The sequence below is a fragment of the Myotis davidii genome, unplaced genomic scaffold (genome assembly GCF_000327345.1).
Source record: "Myotis davidii unplaced genomic scaffold, ASM32734v1 scaffold390, whole genome shotgun sequence".
NCBI lineage: Eukaryota > Metazoa > Chordata > Mammalia > Chiroptera > Vespertilionidae > Myotis > Myotis davidii.
In genome coordinates, this window is record NW_006282748.1 from 2,770,483 (window position 1) to 2,795,227 (window position 24,745).

Consider the following 24,745-nt stretch of genomic DNA (forward strand, 5'->3'; position numbering starts at 1 on the left):
ATGATCTCCTGGTTCTTAGGTTGACACTCAACCAACTGAGCCACACCGGCTGGGAAAATAAAAGCAATCTAAAAAAACCCAACACACCCAAGAAAAAAACAAAACCCCTCGTTACCATCACAAAGAATAGTTCAACACTACAAACACTAGAAAGACATAGTCTAAGACTAAAAAATAGTTCAAGTTAAAGCCTTATGAAAAATGCAATACACACTTTCCACATATTTCCCTTTCCTATAGACTGCAATGTCCTTAGGAGCCATGTGTGAGCACGTGTGTATAAGTTCTCATCTGTGTATGCATCTGTTTGGAAGGGCCATCAAGGGCCAGCTAGCTCTGATCTTGCAAAATTGTTTTTTAAATAATGAAAATAAAGAAAAATGTAAATAGGAGAGAGTACAGAGGACATCAGCTACACTAAATAAAAATACACAAAAAGACAGGGAGGTAGAATGAGGCAAGAAAGTTTTATTGAATTGTTAAATATCAGCTCTCTGTACTCTAATGCCTCTTCTCTTCAGGAGAACCTCAAGCAGTTTAGAGATCTGTTTGATTCCCCAACCCCGGGATGTCATGAAGGCTTTACGATAATGAGACAATGTTGCCGACTCCCCAGCCCAGACCAAGCTCCTGCATTTGACCGAAGGAAAAGATGAAAAATAAGAGTTATACCCTAATGATGTCTACATATAAATTGCCAACTTAATAAACATTAAAATAAGAATGAACAAAATAAGCTGCTATACATCTAACCACTAACTTTCAAAGTACATTATCACTCCTTACTTGAATACACAGAAATTAAAATCTTATCTTTGCAGATGCTTAGTGCTCATAAACACTTCTACTTATCTCACCTAATACTATAAATATTGTGTGAGATAGTTATTTTACAGTGAGAGAAGTAAGATTAAAACAGCTTCCCTACGAAAGCACAGAGAGAAAGCAAAAGCAAATATTTCCAAAACCTTAAGTCACCAACCCATCTCCATCAGCCGCTCGTAGAACATGCAGCTGTGCAGTTGATACAAACTCCAGGATGTCCCTAACTGTAACAAGTCAAGCAAAGTGGGCAGCCTGGATCTGGGGGATTATCGCCACTATGAGAATCTGAATTTTCATGTGCCTTGACTTTGCAAGGCAAGGTGGTTGGGGAAACAGCTAAAATCTTAATGCAGTGGTTCTCAACCTTCCTAATGCCGCGACCCTTTAATACAGTTCCTCATGCTGTGGTGACCCTCAACCATAAAATTATTTTCGTTGCTACTTCATAACTGTAATTTTGCTACTGTTATGAATCGTAATGTAAATATCTGATATGTAGGATGTATTTAGGCGTCCCCTGTGAAAGGATCATTTGACCCCCAAAAGGGGTCGCGGCCCACAGGTTGAGAACTACTGTCTTAATGTGTTAATGTTATCTCAAACCAGGTTTCTGCATATCAAGTTCCTGGGAGATCAGATGGGGAGTTAGTGAGTACTGAGGCCAAAATAGAGAATTGACCTTTCTGGGCAGCGGGTTTGCAGCAACTGAATACCAAGTGACAGCAATGTTTCAAAGATCAAAATTAGCAGAAGAATTCCTGTGGGTATAGAAATCTGTGGGTAAAGATTTAGGACATAAAACCTTAAGTTATATTCAAAGCTGGAAATAATTTTTAAAATACATAAGTTTAAAACAATAAGCAATACAGTTTTCTAGAATTTATTTTGTCATTAAATATAGGGACTCTCACCCTGGGTGGTGTGGCTCAGTTAGTTGAGCATTGTTCCATGCACCCAAAGTCACCTATTCAATTTCTGGTGAGGGCACCAGGTTGCAGGTTCAATCCCCAGTCGGGTCATGTACAGGAGGCAGCCAAAGAATGTTTCTCTTTCACATTGATGATTCTTTCTCTCCCCCTTCTCCTTTTCCCTAAAATCAATTAAAATATTTAAAAACTTACCAGTCTTGGTTATTAGGCATTATTACTATTACAATATCCTTTATAGAAAGGAAAAAAAAAATATAGGAACTCTCAGGCATCATAAATTACAAGTGGCTGCACTAAAGAACTACCAGTTCTAATTGGGTTACCCAGAGACAGGATTCCTCTCTCTTTTGTTAGCAAGAGCATTAAGATTATTTATCTTCTGACCACCCACAATGGTTGATCATACAGAAATGAAGGTTCACTCTAGCCTTCAAATGTTCCTAATATTTACAGGCTACACAAAATGAGATAGGTCATATTGACAGTCAACTATTCCGCCTGCAATAGTAAGTTTGTAGTCTGCTTATATTCTGAAAGCATGCTTCCGTTTAGAACAGCGGTCGCCAACCGGTGGTTCGTGGACCACTGGTGGTCCATGAGGTCCAAAAGGTTGGCGACCACTGGTTTAAGGAAATTTTTGGAGTAGCAGTCCCCAACCAGTGGTCCGTGAACCACTGGTAGTCCATGAGGTCCAAAAGGTTGGCAATCGCTGGTTTAGAAGGCATGCGATGCTTTCCAATAAAACATTTGTAACAGGTAAAGAGAAAAGCTATTTCATAGGTTGTCTTAACATACAAGGCATGCTCAAAGTTCAGCTTAACTCCATATTCTACATTTAATTTTGGTAGAACAAGAAAAACTTATAGAATCATGCCCAAAACCTTACTATGCGTAAGCGTTGCTATTACAAAGGATTTCAAAATAAGTTTCCCTAAAGAACCACACAAATGCCTATATGCCTAACGCCCAGCAGCAGAGTGCCAGTTTTTCTGCCTTTTGGTGAACTATGGTCTGGCCTTAGCTTTTTAATTGCAATAGAGGTTGTGCTCTGCTAAGACTTCACTCCAACAGCAGCAATGTGCATTCTCTGCAGTTCTATCATTAGCCCCAAACATGGATGCTGCAATAACTCCCAACTGCAAACTCCTCTCCTACACTACGCTTTCATCCAAATACAAGGAGAGGGTTAAAGAGGCAAACCACACATATTGTAACAACATCGTTGTACATATTTGGCACAGATAAGAACTCACTCAAATCTTATAGGTTAGTCCTCTGGCTCCACGATGATGGTGATTGGGCTGATTTTGCCAGAAGCAGCTGCATCCCCCTCCTGTCACCTGATCTTTCCACAAGCACACCTTCCAAGGAAATGAAGCAGGCCGCCTGAACACCGAAACTTATTTTCAACTACTTTTTCTGTAATTCCCAAGACACAGTAATATCCTCTTATTTTCAAAAGTGCTTAGAGTTCATAGAAAACACTTCCACATATATGATCTCACCTCCAAAATCCTAAAGGCAGGCCTTTTTCAGATGAAAGAACTGACTTGCCCAAGGTATTTGAAACTTGTTTTAAAGTTGAGATCTCCAATTTTGGGTCTACTGCTCACTTGTCCACATAGCACAGGACACTCACTACTCCACCTTTACGTGGAAAGTCAGGGTCCTGTCCTGGCAAGCCCAGAGATTCACAACTGCGCTGAGAACCCTGCAGGGCAGCGCAAAGTGCACGTGGTCATGTGTCCTAACAGCAAATGCCCAGATGTGCTACAGTTTGATTCTTCCGAAGAGTCAGAGAGCCAATTAGGTATTGACAAATTCAAGAGTATGTCAGAATCTCAGTTTGAGATAAGAGCAAAGCAACCATTCTAAAAATAGCCACCAAAATACAGGCAGAAGATTGCTGTGGGCTCAGAGAAAGGCAGTGGCTCACTTCCTTCCGTACATACCATGCCCTCCCAACCACTTCTGTTTCTTGGCACAACTCATAACCAAGGAAGTTCTCTAAAGCATCTTCCCCGCCCTCCAGACCTAAGCTACTACTGTTTTCCTAGTGATCTTAGTAAAATCCTTTCTCCATCAATCTTAAAGATTGACTTTTCCTAGGAAATGTGGAGAGTCACTTTGAAAACATGAGCCCTGGGTAGAATGTATTTGCCCCCACTTCCATCTACCCCTGCCCTTTCCTGATCTACCACCTGTGCCTTGACCTATCCCTCTCATCCTTCCCCACATCAATCTGTCTGCATCTAGCCCCATTTTTTTTCTCAAACAGGTAGACTGCACAAAATTACTGCCTAGCCTGTGATTTCTCTTCTCTGCAGCAGTGAAAAATCAAGTTTGGTTAGTGTCCCATTTTGATAGCTTTTAGAGAGGCTAGATACTTGGGATCCTACATGTAAAATTCTGCAGTCTGTACTTCTGATATGTAGGATTTGCAGGCAATAGAATGTGAGAATCACAAGGGATGTGTCCCGACAAGTCTATGGAATCCCAAATGTACAACACTACCATAGCTTTTAACTTTCCTGATGAAAAGAAGTAATATGTAATTCTAGGAGTGTTATTGTATCTGACCTCCAATAACAGCAGAAGGTCAGCCTGAGAGGCAGAGGTTGGTGTCTGTGAGTGCACTGAATGGTTAATACTTTACTTCGGCCCCTAGCCTCTCAGCCTGCTAGGTTCAAATCCATGTTTCAGTAAAACTTTATTCCCTGCCATGGCCTTTCTCTATCACTTCTGGAAACTAAAGAGTGTGAACGTTAGAGCCATAACTGCAGTGGGTCTCCAGAGACATGTCCTCCATTCTACCAAAGCCTACTCCTACGGGTCTCCATATAATGGCCGTTGATCTGGAAAAGATAGCAAGGACACATTTCTCTTTATAGAGACAAAACCATGTCAAAGATGTATTCAACTATGAAGAAACAGAGGGCTGGACTTTCCTAAACCAGGAAGATCTGTTCACTGGACTCGGACAGACTTTACAAATACACTGTGCCACAGAGTGTCCATTAGCCACATGTGGCCGTGGAGTACTTGACATAAAGCTGATCCGAACTGAGATGTGCTGGCATTGTAAAGAAAGCCTGCTTGATTTTGAAGACTTAGTATGAAAAAAAGGATGTAAAATATCTCATTTAAAAATACTTAGCACATGGTTGAAATGGAAGTATTTTGGATATACTATTGTAAATAAAACATTACTAAAATTTTTATCACTGATTCCTTTTTACTTTTTTAATATGCCTCCCAGCAAACTCAAAATTCTAAGTGTGACTGCATTGTGCTTACAGTCTATTTCTATTGGATGTGTTACTTTACACAAAACCCACAGCTCCTGGAAGGGTTTGCTCTAGAGAAAGGATGAGCATCCTAATGGTTCGATCTGAGGTCCTCTTTTTAAAAACCAGACTCTTCTTAGAGACGGCTCATCAGTTACTGTACAGACCACCAGCAAACCAAGCTCGCCTCTGGCTCCAGGCTGCCCCACTGGGCAGCTCACACCTGCGTGGGCCTCACCTCCTCTCTGATGAGGCAGCAGCTGTGCACAGCAGCAAGGGTTCGTGGCCCCAAGACTCTACTCTCCTTTAGGTATTTGATGTTGCAGTCCTTTAGCCATTTTTAATATCCCCAAATAATACAGAAGAAAAACAACTTACAGGTTTTGAGATGGTGAATCCGCTGCTGGAATGCACAGGTATTTAACCCCCTGTAGAATGATAAAAAATAAAAGGTAATACCCAGTATAGAAAAATATTTGAAGGAACTATTTACTAAGGTCAAAAAAATAAAAAGGAGAAGTTTGTCACTCATCTTTTGTTGCCAAGGAACTGGGGAAAACTCTTTAATTAAGGTTCCTGATTATTTTCCATGACTGTGTATACAAATGTTCATGCTCTGGTTTGGAAACAGCTTGTAGACAGGGGGCATCAAAAAGTGAAACAACTAGGCACTTCCCAGTAAGTGGTACAAATCCCAGAGCCCTCACCTCAGATGCTCGTTTACATGTTCCACATTTTTATCAATTTTATTTAGGATCCACTGGTAGTAAAAACCTTAACATGATATCTAAAAATTGTAACATTATGGTACGGTTTCTTTATCAAATTTAGTATGAAGAGATTTCAATTTCACTGATGTACCTACATGATAGGAGTTTCTACACAAGGGAAGTAATGTGATTTACTATGTCTCCTTTCTAGAAAAGCAAAACTTATTTACTAAACAGGTTTTTTTAAAAAAAATAGTTTGAAAAAACAAACTTCATATAAAATTTATTAAAAGTCTATAAAATTTTTTATGTCAATTCATGCTGCATAAAAATCAGGTTAAATTTCAGTTTTATTAAATTTTAGTTGTTTCTTCGTCAGAAGGACTTATAGCTTAAAAGATCTTCAGTGTCAAGTGAAAATACAAAGACTAGATGTCTCAGCAACCTTGGCTTCATAAAGGCTTAAATGGACCATTTTTAAGCCTCCTCTCTGGTAGCCTAACCTCATGGACTCTTGCCATTGTGTCATGAGAAATAAGTGTCTGGGAATACATCAGTAACTGGAACAAAAACCAATGTAAGAGAGTAAATGAAGGACAAGCATGTAGGATAGTTTAGACAACTATAGTTCCCTCAGCAGACAAAGTCATAAAATAACGTCTTCTAGGACTTTTGAAAAGTTTGCAGTTGTCTGTTAAAATTTTACTATTAATTCCTGTCATTAGGAATATCTATGCTGTACTTGCTAATGTAGTCTTGTAAGGAACACCTAAATTTGTGGCTGGCCCAAACCCCGTCACAGCTCCACGTTTAAAAAAATCTATCTATCTATCTATCTATCTATCTATCTATCGTCTATCTATATTTGTATTGATTTCAAAGAGGAAGGGAGAGAGAGACAGAAACATCAGTGAGGAGAGAGAATCACTGATCCGTTGCCTCTTGCATACACACCCTCCCCCGCCAACTGGGGATCAAGCTCGAAACCTGGGCATGTGCCCCCACCAAATCAAACCATGATCTCCTGGTTCATAGTCAACACTCAACCTCTGAACCTCATTAGTTGGGCTCCACGTTTTTTTTTAAATCTTCACCTGAGGACATGTTTATTGATGAGAGAGAAAAAAAGAGAGAGACAGACATTGATAACATTGATTGGTTGCCTCCCTTAAAGATCCCGACTGGGGATTGAACCCAAAACCTAGGTATGTTTGCCTCTTGCATACACACCCTCCCCCGCCAACTGGGGATCAAGCTCGAAACCTGGGCATGTGCCCCCACCAAATCAAACCATGATCTCCTGGTTCATAGTCAACACTCAACCTCTGAACCTCATTAGTTGGGCTCCACGTTTTTTTTTAAATCTTCACCTGAGGACATGTTTATTGATGAGAGAGAAAAAAAGAGAGAGACAGACATTGATAACATTGATTGGTTGCCTCCCTTAAAGATCCCGACTGGGGATTGAACCCAAAACCTAGGTATGTGCCCAGACCGGTAATTGAACCTGCAAACTTTTGGTACATGGCACAATGTTCCAACCAACTGAGCCAACCCAGCCAGGGAACAGTTCCACATTTTGATGCTCCCTTACATAGTGAACCCCACTTTCTCAATACAGAGTCCACACCAACTACTTTTTTCATCTTCCTTTGCTTTTAGGGTTCCATCATCTGACAAACCCACACCAGGCAGATCTGGAAACAGGACATGGGAAGAGTAGAATGGGTAAAGAGCACCTGGTGGCACGAGAAGTCTGTATAAACCTAAAATTATCCTAGTAGCAGATGGTGGCAGAGGCGGCAGCAGACCTCACTGGGCCAGTTGTATGATGTGGTCTGGGAATTGTTCCGGGAATTTCAGCTGAAATCCTATTTCTCCAGCTCCTCTGAGGAGACCATAAATAAGCTCTCAACAAACCCCTTCCTGCTAATCTGCCACGAAGACACAAGTAAGAGAATTCCCCTTCCTGTCTCCTTTTATGAGAGTCTAGAAAAAAAAACCTCATTTCCCTACTTAGTTCCCAAACATGTATTTTTTCCAGCTTTGAGTCAATCATTACATCTCCCAACAAAGGGTCTTTTGGGCCTTGAAGAAGACACATTTTATCACTGCTTGTCCAGATGGGAGCACTGTATGTGAGATCGCACAGGCTTTAATGCACCAAGGATAAAAATTAAGGATCAGCTGCCAGAAGAAAGCGAACCAGCAGATTATTCCTCCTTTACATCTTGCTTTGTCGTCCTCAATTGCCCCCTCTGTCTCCGTTTTCCTGGATGCAGTGTTGTACTCTTCTGGAAGGACTGAGACAGTTGTCTGAAGTTCCAAAGCACCTCCAAAATCAGACAGGTATTGGCGCAGTGATTTAAAGGGAAAGAAAATGGGATGGATATTATACTGTGAAAAAAAAGTCATTTCACTCCTTCTGTCCATAGAAGCCAAACAAACTTGTTCGTGTAGATCACACACTGATCATTTCATACATCCACCACTGAAATGACTCACTTTTTTTTCTTAAAGTGAGAGTTGGCCATGGATCAGGCCCAGAAGCTTGTGAAATTCTTTCCTCCAGACACTTCCTCCAACCTCTTTCAGAATACTTCCAGAGGGATGAGAGGATTTTCAGGTTCCCACCTTCCCTTCCATTGTGATCATCAGTCCAAGCAACATAAATTAATCAAGGACGCTGAGATGGTTCCCCTCACAGAGAGTGAAGATGCTTGCCTGTCACACATGCTGACGGACAGCCACTTGATTCTAAAATCTAAAATCTAGAATCTGAAGTCAGCATAGTCCATATATTGGAGGAAAGAAAAAATGAAGGAAAGGAAGAAAGTGGCAAGAAGCGGAGGTTAAAAAACTCTTAGCTTATTTAGAGCATTAAATGCCAACAGCAATGTGGTTAGAAAGCACTGTGCTTCCTTTAGGCATAATGTACAAGGAAAGGAGGCCAGCCCCACAAGGCAGGAAAATGACAAAGGGGACCCCTTCCTTCCTGAGCTACAGCAGATGAGAGGGACAAGGCAACTCTGGAGGAGGCCACTTTGGTCTGTGGTGTACCCCTCCCCTTCCTTCACTAGCTGGGATTGAGATGCGGCATGTACAGCTTCCCATCTGTGAAGCTTCTAAGGAAGAACACAATAGCTCTCGGCCATGAGTTTGGGGATCCCATACTGTTAAGGCAGGACAGAGAAAATATAAAACATAAGGTAGGATCTCTCAAAGATACAACACTAACCTTCCCTGGAATGGTGCCTGACACATAGTAGGTAGGCACTCACTAAATGTCTGTTGATGATGAAAACAAGGCGAAAAACTGCTAACATAAAGATCACACTACAAGAAGTGCAGGGGAAGGAAAACGTTGTCAGGCACCCATGCCTTATCCCTGTGAGCATGGAAACCATGCCGAACCTGCAGCCACGCTGCGCAAGGGCACACTGCATGACTCTGCAGACTCCGATCTCCTGCCTGCCTGCTCCTGTGGGACAGGCTAAGATGCATCTCACTGTGATCTACAATGAGAAGGGAACAACCTATGCAAATGAGTAAAGAAAGGAGTCAAAACTGTCGAAATGCTCAGCTGCTTGTCCCCAAGACCATCTATTTATCTTGGCTTAGTCATTAACAAAGCACAGAAAGTATCTCTCTTGGAGGCCACAGGCTACAGAACATCAAGTACCTGAAAAAGGCTTTGGATGCCTGCACATGTGTACAGTTCATAGCCGTTAATTACTAATTCAGAAAGCTGCAGGAGTGGGGCAGCACGAGAAGACTGGATAAACCTAAAATTATCCTAGTAGCAACAGACCTGGCTCTGCAAATGTCATACGGAATTGATTTTCCTTTTAATTGGACCTATATAAGACCATTCTCTAGTACTGAGGTCCATAGAGACAGAGATAAGGGACAGGATATCCTATGTATGTCTGCAGCTAAATTATGGAAAGTATATCAAACTTAAAGTAAAACAAAAGAATATAAACATTCTAGAACAATCTGAAAAAAAATCGTAAGTTCTAAAAATAGCAGCATTACCATTAGCATAGCATTTTAGGTATTTACTACTTCACATTACCTCTAATGTTTAAAAAATACATAAAGCTAAAATTGATTATCTCCTTTTTAAAAGAAAATTCTTACTAAATAAATAAAAACCCAGTACTTTCCATGATGTTTCAAAAAATGGTTGGTGGAAAGCCAATTAATATTAAACTTTTATGGAGCTAATAAATGTCACATTACAGATTTTCAGTTCAGACAGCTGGCCCAAGACTGCACTATAATACAGAACTTCCCCTCCCCGCCCCCGCCCCCCTCCCAAAAACTGAGTCTATGCATTAAGACTCTCATGATTTCTATGAAGGAAAAGAAAGAGCAGCTCCTTTCTTTTGGCAACTTAAATGGCCTAACATGTTCAGAGCGTGGCCTAAGAGGGGGCTAGGGAAAGGATAAAGGCAGAGAATTCTAGAAAAGCTCTTATCTACACTGACCACAAACATAGGGAATATTCATAATACCAAGGAACATACCAACCAGCATACATAATGTAGAAAAGATTAGGAAAACACAGGACAGTAAGAGTCACGTGAGATCTGCCCAGTAAACCTCTTGGATCAAGTTTTTGTATTGGGCTTTGAAAGAAACATCAGACATCAGTGGCTGAGAGTAGTTTTAGAAAGTATCTCAGAGGCTCTTGAACAAAAGGTTAAAGCTTTCTAAATGCACATTCTCAAAAGTCCTAATATTGTTCAGTTTTCTGTTTCAACAAGCATAGTAACCACCAAAAGTAACTTTTGGCCTTTGGGCCTGAAACGAAAGAATACACCTAAAATGGTATGCAAGCAAAGACTTCAAAGTAGGGGAAGATTCTGATTTCAGGACTAGTAAAGAGATCAAACTCTCGCTTTTTCAAGTACAATTTCTAAAATTCACTCGTTTTTTCTTTCTGAAACATCGTAAGAGTCATCTCAAGAACCTAGGTGATATTCTACTTTTCAAAGGAAAGATAAAGCCCTTCAAAATCTGTTTCCTCTCTCCCAAGAAAGTTAATGCAAGCAAGTTACAAAATATAATTATATTCTCTGCAATGACCCATCAAAACCTAAGAGAAAATGTAAGTAGCAGGACAGGGAGTTTTCAAAGGGCCAGAATCGGGACATCTCGGCAATGGAAGAGTCACTTTAGCTGCTAATGATTGGAAACCTTGGTTTTTCATCTTAGCCCATCAAGTGCCAGCAGCAGCATGTGTGTGTACATAGGAGAGGTCCTCTTAGAGAGGTAGCACTTTTTCTTCGACAACCACATTTACGAGATATCAGAGTGTTACAATGAATTGGACTTTGCAGTTCCCAAACACAGAACTCTTTATTAAAATTAGTCATCTAACACCCATTAGTGAGTTGAGCAAAATAAACTGGGGACCCTATGAAGAGCTAATTTCACAATACCCTCAACAAAATTGATTACAAAAAAGAAACATTAAATTAAAACAAATTTAAATTTGGACTATCCCACACCTGACCAGAAGCAAGACCACAGCTTATACAGTAGTCCCCTCCTTATCTGAGGTTTTGCTTTCTGTGGTTTCAGTTACCTACGGTCAACCACAGTCCAAAAATATTAAATGGAAGATTCCAGAAATAAACAATTCATAAGCCTTTTGTTTTGTTTTTTAATTAATTTTCACATTAAAAATATTTTTTAGTGTTGACAGTATTACAGATATCTCCCATTTCTCTCCCTTTCCCCCCTCCTCCCATCTCCTCCCTCACCCCCAGGTCTTCATCACCCTATTGTCCATGTCCATGGGCTGTGCATATAAGTATATAAGTTCTTTGGTTTATCTCTTCTTGTCCCCCTAACCCAGTCGTTGGCAAACTGTGGCTCACGAGCCACATGCGGTTCTTTGGCCCCTCGAGTGTGGCTCTTCCACAAAATACCGAATTCTGCGCATGGGCCACGAAGTTTCAATAGCACTGTACGTGCACGCCTGCACGTGGTATTTGGTGGAAGAGCCACACTCAAGGAGCCAAAGAGCTGCATGTGGCTCATGAGCTGCAGTTTGCTAACCACTGCCATAACTCTACATGAAGGTATGTCAGTATGTTCCACACCTCCATCAATTCATAAGCTTTAAATTGCATGCCCTTCTGAGTAGCATGATGACATCTTGCCTGTCCACTACATCCCACCTGGGATGCGAATCATCCCTTCATCCAGCACATCCATGCTGTGGATGCTCCCCACCCTTCAAGCGCTTGATAGCTGTTTAGGTTGTCAGATCACCTGTCAAGGAATTGCAGTGCTTGTGCTCAATTCACCCCTATTTTACTTCATAATGGCCCCAAAGTGCAACAGGAGTGATGCTAGCAATTTTATTATGTCGAGGAGAAGCCCTGAAGTGTGGATGGGACAAAAACATATCATATATATATTGGGTTCTGTACAATCCAGGGTTTCAGGTATCCATTGGAGGTCATGGAACGTATTCCCCTAGGATAAGTGTATTATTACAAAAACAAAAGTTTTTCCCACTTGAGACAACTACTCTTTGCACTTTATTTCATTGTGGTAAATTATACATAACATATATAAAATACACATAACATTTTAGCCATTTTTAATAGTTCAGTGGCTTAGGTATATTTACATTTATATCTCCATCCATTCCCCCCAAATTTTTCATTTTCCCAAATGGAAATTCTGTACCCATTAAACACCAACCCCATATTCTCCTTCCCCCAACTCCTGGACACCCCTTCTACTTTTCTGTCTCTATGAATTTGACTACTCCTGGAATTTTATATAAACCTAAAGGTAATTTGACCCTGAAAAAAATAATCTGGCCACACTTGTGAAGAACCCAGAGAGGGCAATCACAAACTTGAACTTGCTTTCGAATGCAGAGGCTGGACTGGATGACTGTCTTCTTTATCGAGGCCTCTCTTTGCAGAGTGCACGCTCCAGAGAAAGCATGTGGACATTCCCACCCAGTTTACAGATATGGAAATATGGAAGCCAAACCCAATACCTGGCATGTGCATTTTGATTATTATTTCTGAATTTAAGACTTTTCACATAGCCAATAACATTTTAAGGGGGAAAAGTAAAATACAAAAGTATACCCATAAAAAGATTACATCTGCAAAAACTTACATATACCTGAAGACTAAGAACTGGAAGTTAGCATAAAAAACAAAACCAGGTAAGGTCCGAGGGGTGAGATTCTTGGCCATCTTTTTTAATTATTTGTACTGTAACAAAAGGCTCACATAAATAATTGTAGAAAATGAGCAGAGGATAAACACAGTCCTTTAGCTATGCAACATAATTCATGTTTTAAGTCCAGGTTTTAAACTGAAGATGAATTTTCTTACAGTACCTATTTGCCACCGATTCTTCCTGCACCTGCTAAGTTTAGGAAACACTACTACAAATAACAACTTCCAAGAACTCTGTGGTGCCTGATAGGTTGAGGAGGGGTGGTAAGGTCAGAGTGGAGAGACAAGATTTAGCCCTTGGTTTGATTTTGTGAGAAAAAAATGCAAATGAGAAACTTCTAACACCTGTTGACTTCTTTCAGGTTAGTCAAATAATGACATATATTTGACTTGTCAGATCAACAGATGAGGACCCAAATGCTTATTTTTGCTCAAGCTATTTCAATGAAAGGCTAACGTGGGCACAGCCAGCACATCCGATTTCCTCGAGCCAATAAGGGTGGGTTATGGGAAGATAGCGAGGGAGGCTCACGCCAGCTCAAACCCACCACCGCAAGCCCTCTTCTGTGATTTCAGTTCTGTCTGAGGACTGGCTAATGTACTCAATGTGACTCATGAGGAAAGCAGGGCCAGTTTCAACAGTGTCTCCAAACCAAGTAATGGCACAGTATTACTTAATTAATGTTAATGCTGAATGACCATATAAAAATTATCGTGAATGAAAACCCATGCTTAGGAATTATCAGGAGAAATCAGCAGTAGAAACTTCAAGAGTATTCCACAGGTACCCCTTGTAAAACACACAAAGGTACATTTTCATCTGGTCATAACTAGGCTGCTAAAAAAAATGTCCAGTGGGTCCTTCCTGTTTGCAAAATGAAGAAGACCCTCCCCAAAGTCCTACAATACTGACCCACAGCTTACCCTGCTACTTTCCCAGCTCCCCAGGCATCCTGGCCTACTTGTGAGTCTCCCCAAATGTCTTGTACTTTCCTGCCCCCCCACTCCCTGGGTTCCTGTGGTCACTTCTCTCTGGAATACTCTTCTCCTGCAGGATTCCTCCCAGTGGCACTTCCTCAGGAAAACCTCCCAGATGTAACCCACTGCCTCTGCAGAGGCTTCCCCTTCCTCCCTCTCCCCTCCTTTCCTTGGACTCACTCCAGCTCCCTGTTCTAAGTGCCCATACCACACACCACCACGAAGCCAGCACGAAGGCACTAGGGGACCAGCACATAGGACAACGACTGCTCGTAAATGGTCTCTCCCATTAGATCTCCAATCCCTTCAGTGCATAGATCCTATCTTAGTCATCTTTCTTTCAATATTCTAGCACCTCTCTCTTCAAAGATCACCAATAAATGCTGTGAAGTAAAGGAAGGAATACATTGGAAGGGAGACCCACTATTACAATTTTAAGCACAGGGACACCAATCCAGGCTGGGCAGAGGAGCACTATTCCCAGGCTGGGCAGAGGCACCTGGGCCATGGTCCAGTGCAGGCAGGCGGACAGGACAGTAGTCACACACAAAGGGCTAGGCCTCCATCTTTACTTTTCTATATGCTCTAAATGGTCTCAGCAGGATACTGTGACTGGTCTCATTAACAAAGGAAAGTTATAACTAAGGTGAAAGCAGGCAAAATGCTCAGAAATTTCCAGGACTTGCATTAAATTGTGGAGTAAATGGCTCCAAGCTTTGGACCCAACACATGCTCCTGGCCCAGTCACTGAGGTCTGTCCCAGCTATGCTCCATCCACCTGGTTGTGAGGACCAGAGCTGGCAAATTGAGGCCCCTATTTATTGGGACCCAGCCACATCTGCTCACTGACATATTATCTCGAGCTCCTTTTACACTACAGGGGACAAGGATACCACCACAGAAACCTCAGGGCACACAAAGCCCAACATATTTATTGCCCTTGATAGAAAAAGTGTGCCAAGCCCTGGTCTAGACAGTGACACTTCACGAAGTCATTCTGCTGACTGGAGTCATTCTGTGCATATTTTCCCTTGACATTTAAACATCTGATACAGCACGCCATGTCCTTAGGACTGCAACTTTTAATCATCAATTGTGCTCAATTCTCTTCCTACTCTGTGAGAGAAACAGACGAGGGGTTTTCCTCTAATATAGGACTGGTTAAACACGGACACTAGATGCGATATATTGAGAGCAGTTGGTGGGTGCTAAGTAAATTGTGGAAGGCAAGTTGTTGTCAGTGGCCTCCACCATGATGGCAGTCCTTCGTTACCTGCAAATGTGGCACCTCACACACCAGGCACTGAAGGCCACAAGCAGACGAGCCAGAGGAACTAGTGCAGAGCCACGCACACTCTCCCAGAGGTCTCAGAGACCTGGACAAGTGCACCTGTCCTAGCTGTCCTCACCTTCTTGGCAAGGTAATGGTTTTCCTTCTCCAATCAGCCCTCTACTCAGGCAGCAGCATGACACTGAAACACTGTAGTCTCTTTCACAGATTGCTAAGCCGACCAGGTGGCAGATTCCCTCACTATCACAAAATGACAGATCCATAGCAGAGCAAGTGTCGACTTAGAAGACGGCCACTATCTTTAGGCTTAGACACAATTCATAGCACTTTAAGATTTTTCTAAATAAAATTTGTGATCCTTTGGGCCTAATGTCACATCCTCCATGTGGGATCAGACCCTAGAATTGGTTTCTAGAAAGAAGCAAACGCTGCCATACAGCAGGGAGCTGCCCGAGAGAGCTGGCCAGTCCGACATGGGTAGGCAAACAATGTGCACAGGGTAGATGTCATAAAGGCATCTGGGTGAGCCACCAAGAGGGGTTACCAAGCTCAGAGTTGGTGCAGAGAAGCAAAGCAGAGAATAGCAACTCTCCATTTCCCCTGAATACGAGGGAGCCTGGACCTCTATACCCAGGTGAGGTGGGTAATTAGAGATTGCACTCAATCCCTACATTTTCTATGTCCGAAAAGCAACAGGGGAGGGGAGAATCTGCTCTGCTCTGCTCTGCGTGCTGGCTGGTCAGTGTTCCAGGGCCTTCCTTCAAAGGGCAGCACTTCACGAAGTCTTCTCTCTCCATGGCTGCCATTGAAAGCAGTCCAATGGGCTATTTTTACTCTGACAGCTGCATCCTCTTGTACTGCGTACAGAAGGAAGTCCCAGGCCACCTTGGTTAGAGCCTGTGTGAGGGGAACTCACAAGGGGGGAGAGAGAGAGAGAGAGAGCATGGGCCACCAAGTAGGCAGAGGCCTCTCACTTGAGTCAGCAGGACCTTGAGGTGACTGGGTGACGCCATTCACCACAATCCCACTGCAAATGCAGGAGCAGCAGCAAGAGAGGCTCTGTCAGAAGACGGGGGAGGCCTCGCTTGGAGAACATTTAAAAAAATCAAATGCGCCCTAACCGGTTTGGCTCAGTGGATAGAGCGTAGGCCTGTGGACTCAAGGGTCCCAGGTTCGATTCCGGTAAAGAGCATGTACCTTGGTTGCGGGCACATCCCCAGTAGGAGGTGTGCAGGAGGCAGCTGATCGATGTTTCTCTCTTATCGATGTTTCTAACTCTCTATACCTCTCCCTTCCTCTCTGTAAAAAAAATCAATAAAATATATTAAAAAAATAATCCTTGAGATGTGATGCTCTCTACTCTTAAAAAAAAATTAAAAATCAAATGCTTGAAAACATTCTTACTTTGTTAGCTATGAGATTTATTTTGTCTTTAGAGTATAGGTTCAGGGTGTTAAATAATGCAGTTTAAGTTAGCAATCATTTGCAGTAGATCTGAAGCTTCCTCCTGCTTGGGTGTGGTAGGGCTGGTTTCTGTGACAAGGTATTTCATTAAATAGTAAATTCAAGTAGGACCATTGCTAGACCTTGACCACTTGCTCTAAAGGCCAGTACACTTGGAAACAGTCTCTAAGATCCTCTGCTTAGGAAAAGTTTCCAAGATCGGTGGCTCAACTTCAGGTGCCTCAGACCATGTCAGAAAAGTGGTCCCTTTGCAGTCATTAATAAAATAATAAAGGGATGACCCGTGGCGGCTTTCCCACTTGTCCTCTCCTTTCTCTGGCAGGTAGCTGTGTGTCTTGCTTAATAGACTTAATAAATTTTCTCCCTTTAATTGGGAAAAAGTCTGAGAAGCAAATAAGCATGTCCACAAGCTGACCTTCAAAGGACAGAGGCTGTAGTCCAGACTCAGGCACGCACTCCCTCCCTTCTCCCCATGCTGGGAGCAGGTGTGGCCTGCATTTTCTGATGCCCTGCTCAATAATGAATGCTGACATTTGACACCTATACTAGTTGTGGTGATAACTGAGAGGAGATAAATAATTTCTCAGTTCAAACCCGGGTTCAACACTGAGCTGGGCCCCAGCACACAAAGTTCTCCAAACATCCCAGGAGTCAGAAATAGCGAGGGGCACACTTCAAGGCACAATGTGGGCATGACCTGCTCATGCAGCCGGCACCAAGGTGATGATACTAGCTGGGGGCACTGCTTCGCTCATGGCTTTTAAAATCAGGCTGATCACTTCCCCTGCAGGTGTAGCAGCACACAGTCCACCTGGAGTCCCTGCCAGCAATGCATTATTACAAGCACCTGAAAACGGCAAACTTGCTTAAAGCATACTTCAGTACACCAGGCCACTTCTAAGTCATTATTTTTCTTGTGGCTACAAACAATGATGGTACCGAGAGCCATGAACCAGCTTTGGGTCCTAACCAAGCAACCATTTGTTACTTCTCAAATGTCTGACTGCCGTTGGAAGGGCCTCACCAAGGCACCTGCCAGCAACCCTCTGCATGCCATCACCACCAGATACCCAGGGCCCCCTCCATGCATACTCGCCTTGGTCCTTCCCTTGACACTAAGTAGCTCCTCCCTTTTAAACTCCTTTGAAAATTGCACCCCTCTTAAAGCTTTCCAGATATGCTCTGATGTCACTTCCTCTGTCCAAAGCACTGAGCATGGCCAAGCAAGAGAGACTTCTTGTTAAGAGTTAGTGGCCAAAGAACTGCAGAATATCTGCCCAGAGCTGATTCTCTCCAACCACTCTGTGCTCTGGGGTGCCCCTGCAGGAAACAACAAGGACTAGACTCAACATAGTTGAGACTAACTAGAACCATAAAAGGGCATGGCCTTCGGAATAATCCACCACACAACATATGGGGTCCTGTGCTCTGAATGTTATGCGACCACTTAAAGCCAGATGCTTCACCCTCCCTGCATTCTGTTCATTTTCTACCCTCCCGGTCATGCTGTAGGAGCATTTCTTGCATGGTTTTATTCAACCTCAATGGCATAGCTGAGGATGCTGAAATCATCTCCAGCCTAGATCGCTCACCTGAGCCCTGCACATGCATTTTTATCTCATTGGGAATATCAGATGAGCATCTCATCCAGAAGTGAGCTTGGTCCTTTTTCAACTCTGTCTCCACCTCCTGGAGCTCTAACATCCATTGGTGGCACAAACTGTCCTTTCAATCCTCAAAGCTGTGACCTCAGGCATCCTTAACATCACCCCTGCTTCACTCCCCACATTTAACCTGCAAACAATTCCTATTTTCCACTTGAGAAATGGCTTCCTATATTTTGAAGCAGTTTTATAAGGCAACCCCAAGTTCCCCTTATTTCAATTATTTTCTTTTGCTTTCAATTCTGTTCATCTGATAAAACTACTGCTATGCCACCTTTCCTTGGGTTCATATGTGCTAGAAAATCTTTTTCCATCCTTTGATTTTCAACTTTGCAGTGTTACTTTGTGGAAATGACTTCTAGGAAAAAAAAATCCCATTCCCCAGTACCTCAGTTCAAACCCTCACCACTTATGACCAGGAGTACTGTAAGAGCTTCCCAATAGCTTACCTGATACTAATTTCCCTCACTCTACCTCTTTCCTTAGTCAAACCCTGGAAGAGAAATCCAAAGTATGTCACTTGACTTTGTTTAAAAATCTTTGCTAAGTCTCTGCTTTGCACAATACAGAACTCCACTTGACAAATGAAACCCTTCCGAATCTGCTGTGGGACTCCCTTCCCAGCCTGGACACTCTACAGACCTACTCCCCTGGGCCTCTATGAGTCCCAGAACACACCTTACCTCTGCACGCCTGTACCACTGCATGCCCTGTGCTCACCCGCACACGTGTGCTTTATTACCTGGGAGCCCATGTTCCACTCCAACTGTTCCTGCTCACCATTACTATTTGGAAAACCTCTGTTATCTTATATCCTTAGGATGGCACCAAACTGTCAACTCCTTGGCAAAGCCTGGCTGGCCTCACAGGTGAGCCATTTTCTCCTGGGTGCCTCAGGGACCCTCCCTATGTGATATAGTGCAACTCTACACTGTTGTAAGGACTTCTGTGCCTCTCCCTTCTTAATGCTGGGCCCATCTTACCTCTCTTTGTATTTTATTCCCAATCCCTGCTACAAGGCAGTTATTCAATAAAACATTTTCTGAATCTGAGGGAATAGCTTCCAACTTAACTAAAAGGAGAAATGAAGATGGCACCGCTGTCACCCCAGCCAACTGGAGCTGCCTCCTTCTGACTGTCACTGAGGGGCTACCTTTTCTATTCTATAAGCAGGTGACCTGCACATTCCCAGTGGCTCTGGGCCTATTTCCCCTTCCTGGCCAGCCTGGAAGGGTTTCTCCTGAGACACAGCTCCCTACTGAACCAAACCATTCTAGTCCTAGGAGGCTGCCTCAACACCCCTCTTTACGAAGTCTCTCCCATCCCTCCAGCCCATGGGCATGAGGGTCTTGTATAAACCAACAGAACCTCCATATCATCCACACTGAGCAGTGCAGCACTTTCTGGCAGTCTAGTTGCCATTGTCAATGCCTACTACCACTCCAGCTGTGGCCCAGAGGACAGCTCATGTAGGACCTGGGTTTGGAGGTCCTGTTATTCCTGCCACTGGCATATTCTCTGTTGAGGACTGGGAGGGATGCAAACTAGGCAAGCCCATTCTGGGAACACAGCACCTCGCACACAATGTGCTTGGTACTTGGTCACACAGGGAATCAGGAGAGGTGGACCAGAAGGGGGCTCAGTAAGAAATGCTCAAGAAACCGGGACTCGATTTGAGAACCAGTCTGGGAACAGTCCTGAGACTGTTTCTCGATTTAGAGAAACAGTCTGAGGAAGTCTTCAGGTGTGTGAAGACACTGGTCAGTAAGTATGAGTACTACCGAGAAGTCCCTAGCTGATGTACAGGGGCTCTAGAAAGCGAGGCACAGGAAGCTTAACACAGACCTCTGTCATTCAGAGACAAACAATAATTCCTCTCTAGAATTCAGGAAGTACTAGAAGATTTCAAGCGCCTTCTAGTCCATTCTGGCTTTAGAACTCCACTTGCAAGTCAGCTTGTCACCAAGGAAGAGGTCAGCAGCCAGCTGGAGCTGCCTTTTGCACTTGACTGTCCCCATACAAGGAGCTCAGACACCACTTGACTCGAGAAAGAGCAATTACTAGACAGTTTTCGATACCTACCATAATCATTTCTATTTGAGTCATTTCTATTTAAGTCTGAGGTTGGCTTCAAACAAATTTACCTCAACACAGGAAAGCTGCTGCAAGTCTTTGGTATAGTGGGTACCACTGATATTTGGACGGCATCAAAGAATTTCCTAGAGAGGCGAAAACAACTGAGGCTCATTGGAAACAGCTGTTAATCTGAAAACCATTCCAGGCCCAACAATGGTTTGTTTCCAAAGGTCCTGTACTCATCAGTGATCTGACTGTGGTATTTTTTGCAATGCCAAAATACTGAAATCATCCACACTGGAAACAATGGCCAATCCAAACAGGAAATCTTGCCCAATGCTTCAAACTACATAACAAGGGGAATTATGAATCCTAAAAAATGTCAGAAACTCTTTTAACTTAATCAAGTAGAAACAGAACATAATTGATATTGAAAATGAAACCTGTACATTTGAAATCTGTGTTTTGGACTATCTTCTCCTTTTAAAGATTAAGGTGACTGAAATGAATGCTGTATACCTACTGACCTGAATGACACAGATGTAGCTTGTTTGATGTCACACATTCACACATGAATCCATGGAAAACACTGTTATCAAACACAGAATCCATTCCAGCCAAGCAATCTACCTGTCATTATTTCTTTTCTTTTATTAAATTTATTGTTCATTTTTAAGAAAATCAATTACACAGTAACATGACAATTCCAAATTATTCACAAAAAGTGATAATTAAGTTCTATTACCTGTCATTATTACCAAGAGTGTGGCCACCCACCTGCCTGTGTTCCTGCCCTACCTTTCTTCATTAAAAAACATACTATGAAGATACTCCCATTATAAAAAATAAATAATAATAGTGAAAAAAGTGAAACTCATCCTCATCACCCTCCTCTCCTATCCTACTTCTTTTCACCATTCTTAGTTTGACATAGTCCTTTCAAACCCTTATGTGTGTGCATTTACACACTTATATGATATCAGAAATATATAATTGATATTTAATTTTACTTAAGTGGGATCATATTGTAGATACTATTATACAATTTGCTTTTTTTGTGTAACAGTTGATCTTTTTCTGTGCACACACATAAACCTCCTCTTCTTTTTGAACTGCTGCAGAGTATTTCTTAATATGGGCATATCATAACTGACCACTAGTTTCTGCTGAGAGAGAGAGAGTGTGTGTGTGTGTGTGTGTGTGTGTGTGTGTGTGTTTGGCGGGGGGCAGTCTTTTGCTATTACAAACAGAGCTGCAGTGAACACTCTGGCCCATCCCTATGTATATGAGACAAGACACCTGGCTTATGCCAGGGGAAATGTAGCCTCAGTTCCTGTGACCTGAAGGTCATGGACAGGGTGGACCCAGGGTTCTGAGAGCTGTGGGCTTTTGTGGTCACCAGGTAGAAAGGCACATCTGGGGTGAGGCCCTGCAGTCTGACTGAGTGGCCACCAGAGAAAGGACCACAGGTGACAAGGCTCTTCCTCATGAGCCAGAACACTGCCCCTGTGCCTGGAATGTTCTCTCAGCTTTTCATGATCTGGCCAAATGCTCCCTGAAATCTGAGACAACATTTCAACCAGTTCTGCCCCTACCTTAAGCATGCTGTCTTGGGTGTGGAAGCCCTTAGAAGTTATTTACTGACTGTGTTGTTGATGGACTGTCCTTCTTGTATAACCAAACTTCTAATGTAAACCAAAGGCAGCTTAAGGACCCTTATGAGATCAATCAGAAAGTCACAGAAGTTTCACAGGAGACTCTCTATTGTAATAACTTAGGAAGAGGTAATCCTGAACTATAGGCCATAAGAGCTCTGTAGAACAGGACATCTAGACCTGCCAATGCTCATAAGCTGCACTGAATTGACCAGACCCTCTGGCTTCACAAATTACTTGTGATTAATAAATCATTCTTGTACAGCTCTTCCTTCAACCCTCAGCCACGCCCAATAAGTCACAAATCACCAAAGACAGGATGCCTCACTTTGGAATGGAGCTGAAAATGCATGTGGCTTCTACTCTCGGCAAGCACCTGAAGAGGGCCCTGTGAAGCAGCCAGGCTGCGTGCTGGAGGAGAACAAAGAGGTCCAGCACAGCACCTGTTGCAGCGGGCCTGTGACCAGCTCCAGAGCCCGGGCAGAGGTGGCAAAGGACTAGATCAGCAAACAGAGGTCAAGCAGCTATTTTGACATATTAAAGAAGCTGTCACAGAGCGTACACAATTCACAATCCAACCAAGAGTACAGACTCAAAATACTGTAGAAAGGGGACGAAGCCCTGAGGTTGGAGGGCACTGGGAGAGCTGGCTGAGCTCTGAGGGGAGGGGAACACTTGGGCAGGCAGGACAAGGGTGGGAGAAAAGTGCACAAAGAAGCACAGTTTCTTATAATTCAATGCCTTTGAAAAGCTGAGCGTGGGCTTGTCTTACATTTGGGAAGCCCCCCAAAAAACTTCTGAGGAAGAGAGATGGGGTTGGTCACCAGGCACACATGTAGCAGGGGAATGAGGTCCTTCCAGGAACCCTCAGTCCCTCAGCACCACTGTCTAAGCAGACTGAATACCTGACATTGGTGAGTTTCCTCATAAATAAACAGGTGAGCAAAACAGCAGTACTGACATATAGATAACAGTAAATATCAGAATCAGAAGGGGCCAACTGCAAACAAACTATCAAAAGAAAATTCTGAGCCTAGACACCTCAAAAAAGAATGTTTTTAGTATTAAAGGAAATACAAAACAGAATCACTAGGAATAAATGCCTGCCTATGGAAACATCTTATTCTTAAAAAATTATAATAAAAAACTGCAACTTACATGGTTAAAAATATAAAACTCACAACTTAAAGTGAAAAAAAATATATCCACGCTGAATTTAAGCTTAAAAAAACCTATCCAGCCCTAGCCGGTTTGGGTCAGTGGATAGAGCATTGGCCTGCGGACTGAAGGGTCTCGGGTTTGATTCCGGTCAAGGGCACATGCCTGGGTTATGGGCTTGGTCCCCAGTAGGGGGTATGCAGGAGGCAGCCAATCAATGAGTCTCTCATCATTGATGTTTCTAGCTCTCCCTCCCTCTCCCTTCCTCTCTGAAATCAATAAAAATAAAGAAACAAAACAAAACTATCTGGTAGACATACAACGTCTGGTTTAAATATAGGGGAGTAAACTATTCCACACATGAATGCATGGGAAACCCTGTTACCAAACTATATTTTTTCTTTTTAATCCTAAAATGTACGTTATTTAAAAATTAAAATTCTTTGGGCTATTAGCCCAGTGAAGGAATGAGAATACCTTTTAAAGCATTTTTGTTAATAGTGAAAAAATAGTTGTTTCCTGCAGGTGTTCTGGTTAAATACCCAGAATGAAAAATGAAACAAACACTGAAATCTTTTACATTAGAAAGAGTTCTGTTTCTTTTTTCAGAGGAAGGGAGAAACCTTTCATTACTCAATATTACTTCCTTAGCACTTTTGAACAATATGAGGGTTCTGATTTGAAAAGCACCGTCTCTGTAGCAGAAGTTTTTAACCACCCTTCAAATCTGAAGCCATCAGTAGGCGCTAAAGACACAGCTCACAAATGAGAAAACACTTATGACTAAATGCAAGTAGCTTCTCAACCAAGACCTACACATGCAGTGTATGTTATAATTACAGGGCTGGGATTCATTCATGTTGAAACCATGTATGTGGCAATGATTTATTTCCTGATGGCTCTGCCACTTGCTGGCAGGGGACGTGAGCCAGTTGTCACTGGGATGATGCCATCTGCATTGCTGGCTCACCAGTTCTAGGGAGTGGACAAAACAGGTATGGTCTGTGGTGTCAGGGCCCCACCAGAAGCATCATGTCTTGTCACTGCCAGCCTCGCCTGGCTCGAAAGCCACCAACCAGATTTCCCAAATTTCCAGTCCCTTCCAAAGCTCTGGTCAAACGCCTGGTCACTGCACATGCCCCCAGACATACACAGCAGAAGAAGAACCTTGTTTCTGGAGATTCCACAGCCTCAGTTCCTACTTGATTCCTAGCACCAAAGGCCTGCCCAGAGCCAGAGCTCTTGTTTCACTGACTATAATTATTACTAGAGGCCCGGTGCACAAAACTTTGGGCACTCGGCGGGGAGGGGGGGTCCCTCAGCCCAGCCTGTGCCCTCTCGCAGTCTGGGACCCCTCAGGAGATAACGACCTGCTGGCTTAGGCTGCTCCCGGGTGGCAGAGGGCAGGCCCAATCCCTAGTTGCAGCCCCTGGTCGGCCTAAGAGCAGGGCTGACTGGGGAGTTGGGGCGCCTTCCCCTGTCATG

The 24,745-nt window shown here is 43.0% G+C and overlaps 1 protein-coding gene across 1 annotated transcript in view; it reads right to left on the reverse strand.

Annotated features, from left to right (window-relative positions):
• The window catches only part of DUSP22 (dual specificity phosphatase 22), a gene marked incomplete at its 5' end in the record, with an annotated part of 59,480 nt that overhangs the window by 9,558 nt on the left and 25,177 nt on the right, over nt 1-24,745 (reverse strand). Inside the window, one exon of the mRNA XM_006753212.2 lies at nt 5,420-5,469. Coding sequence (XP_006753275.2) covers nt 5,420-5,469 — 50 coding nt within the window. The remainder of the gene's footprint in view (nt 1-5,419; nt 5,470-24,745) is intronic.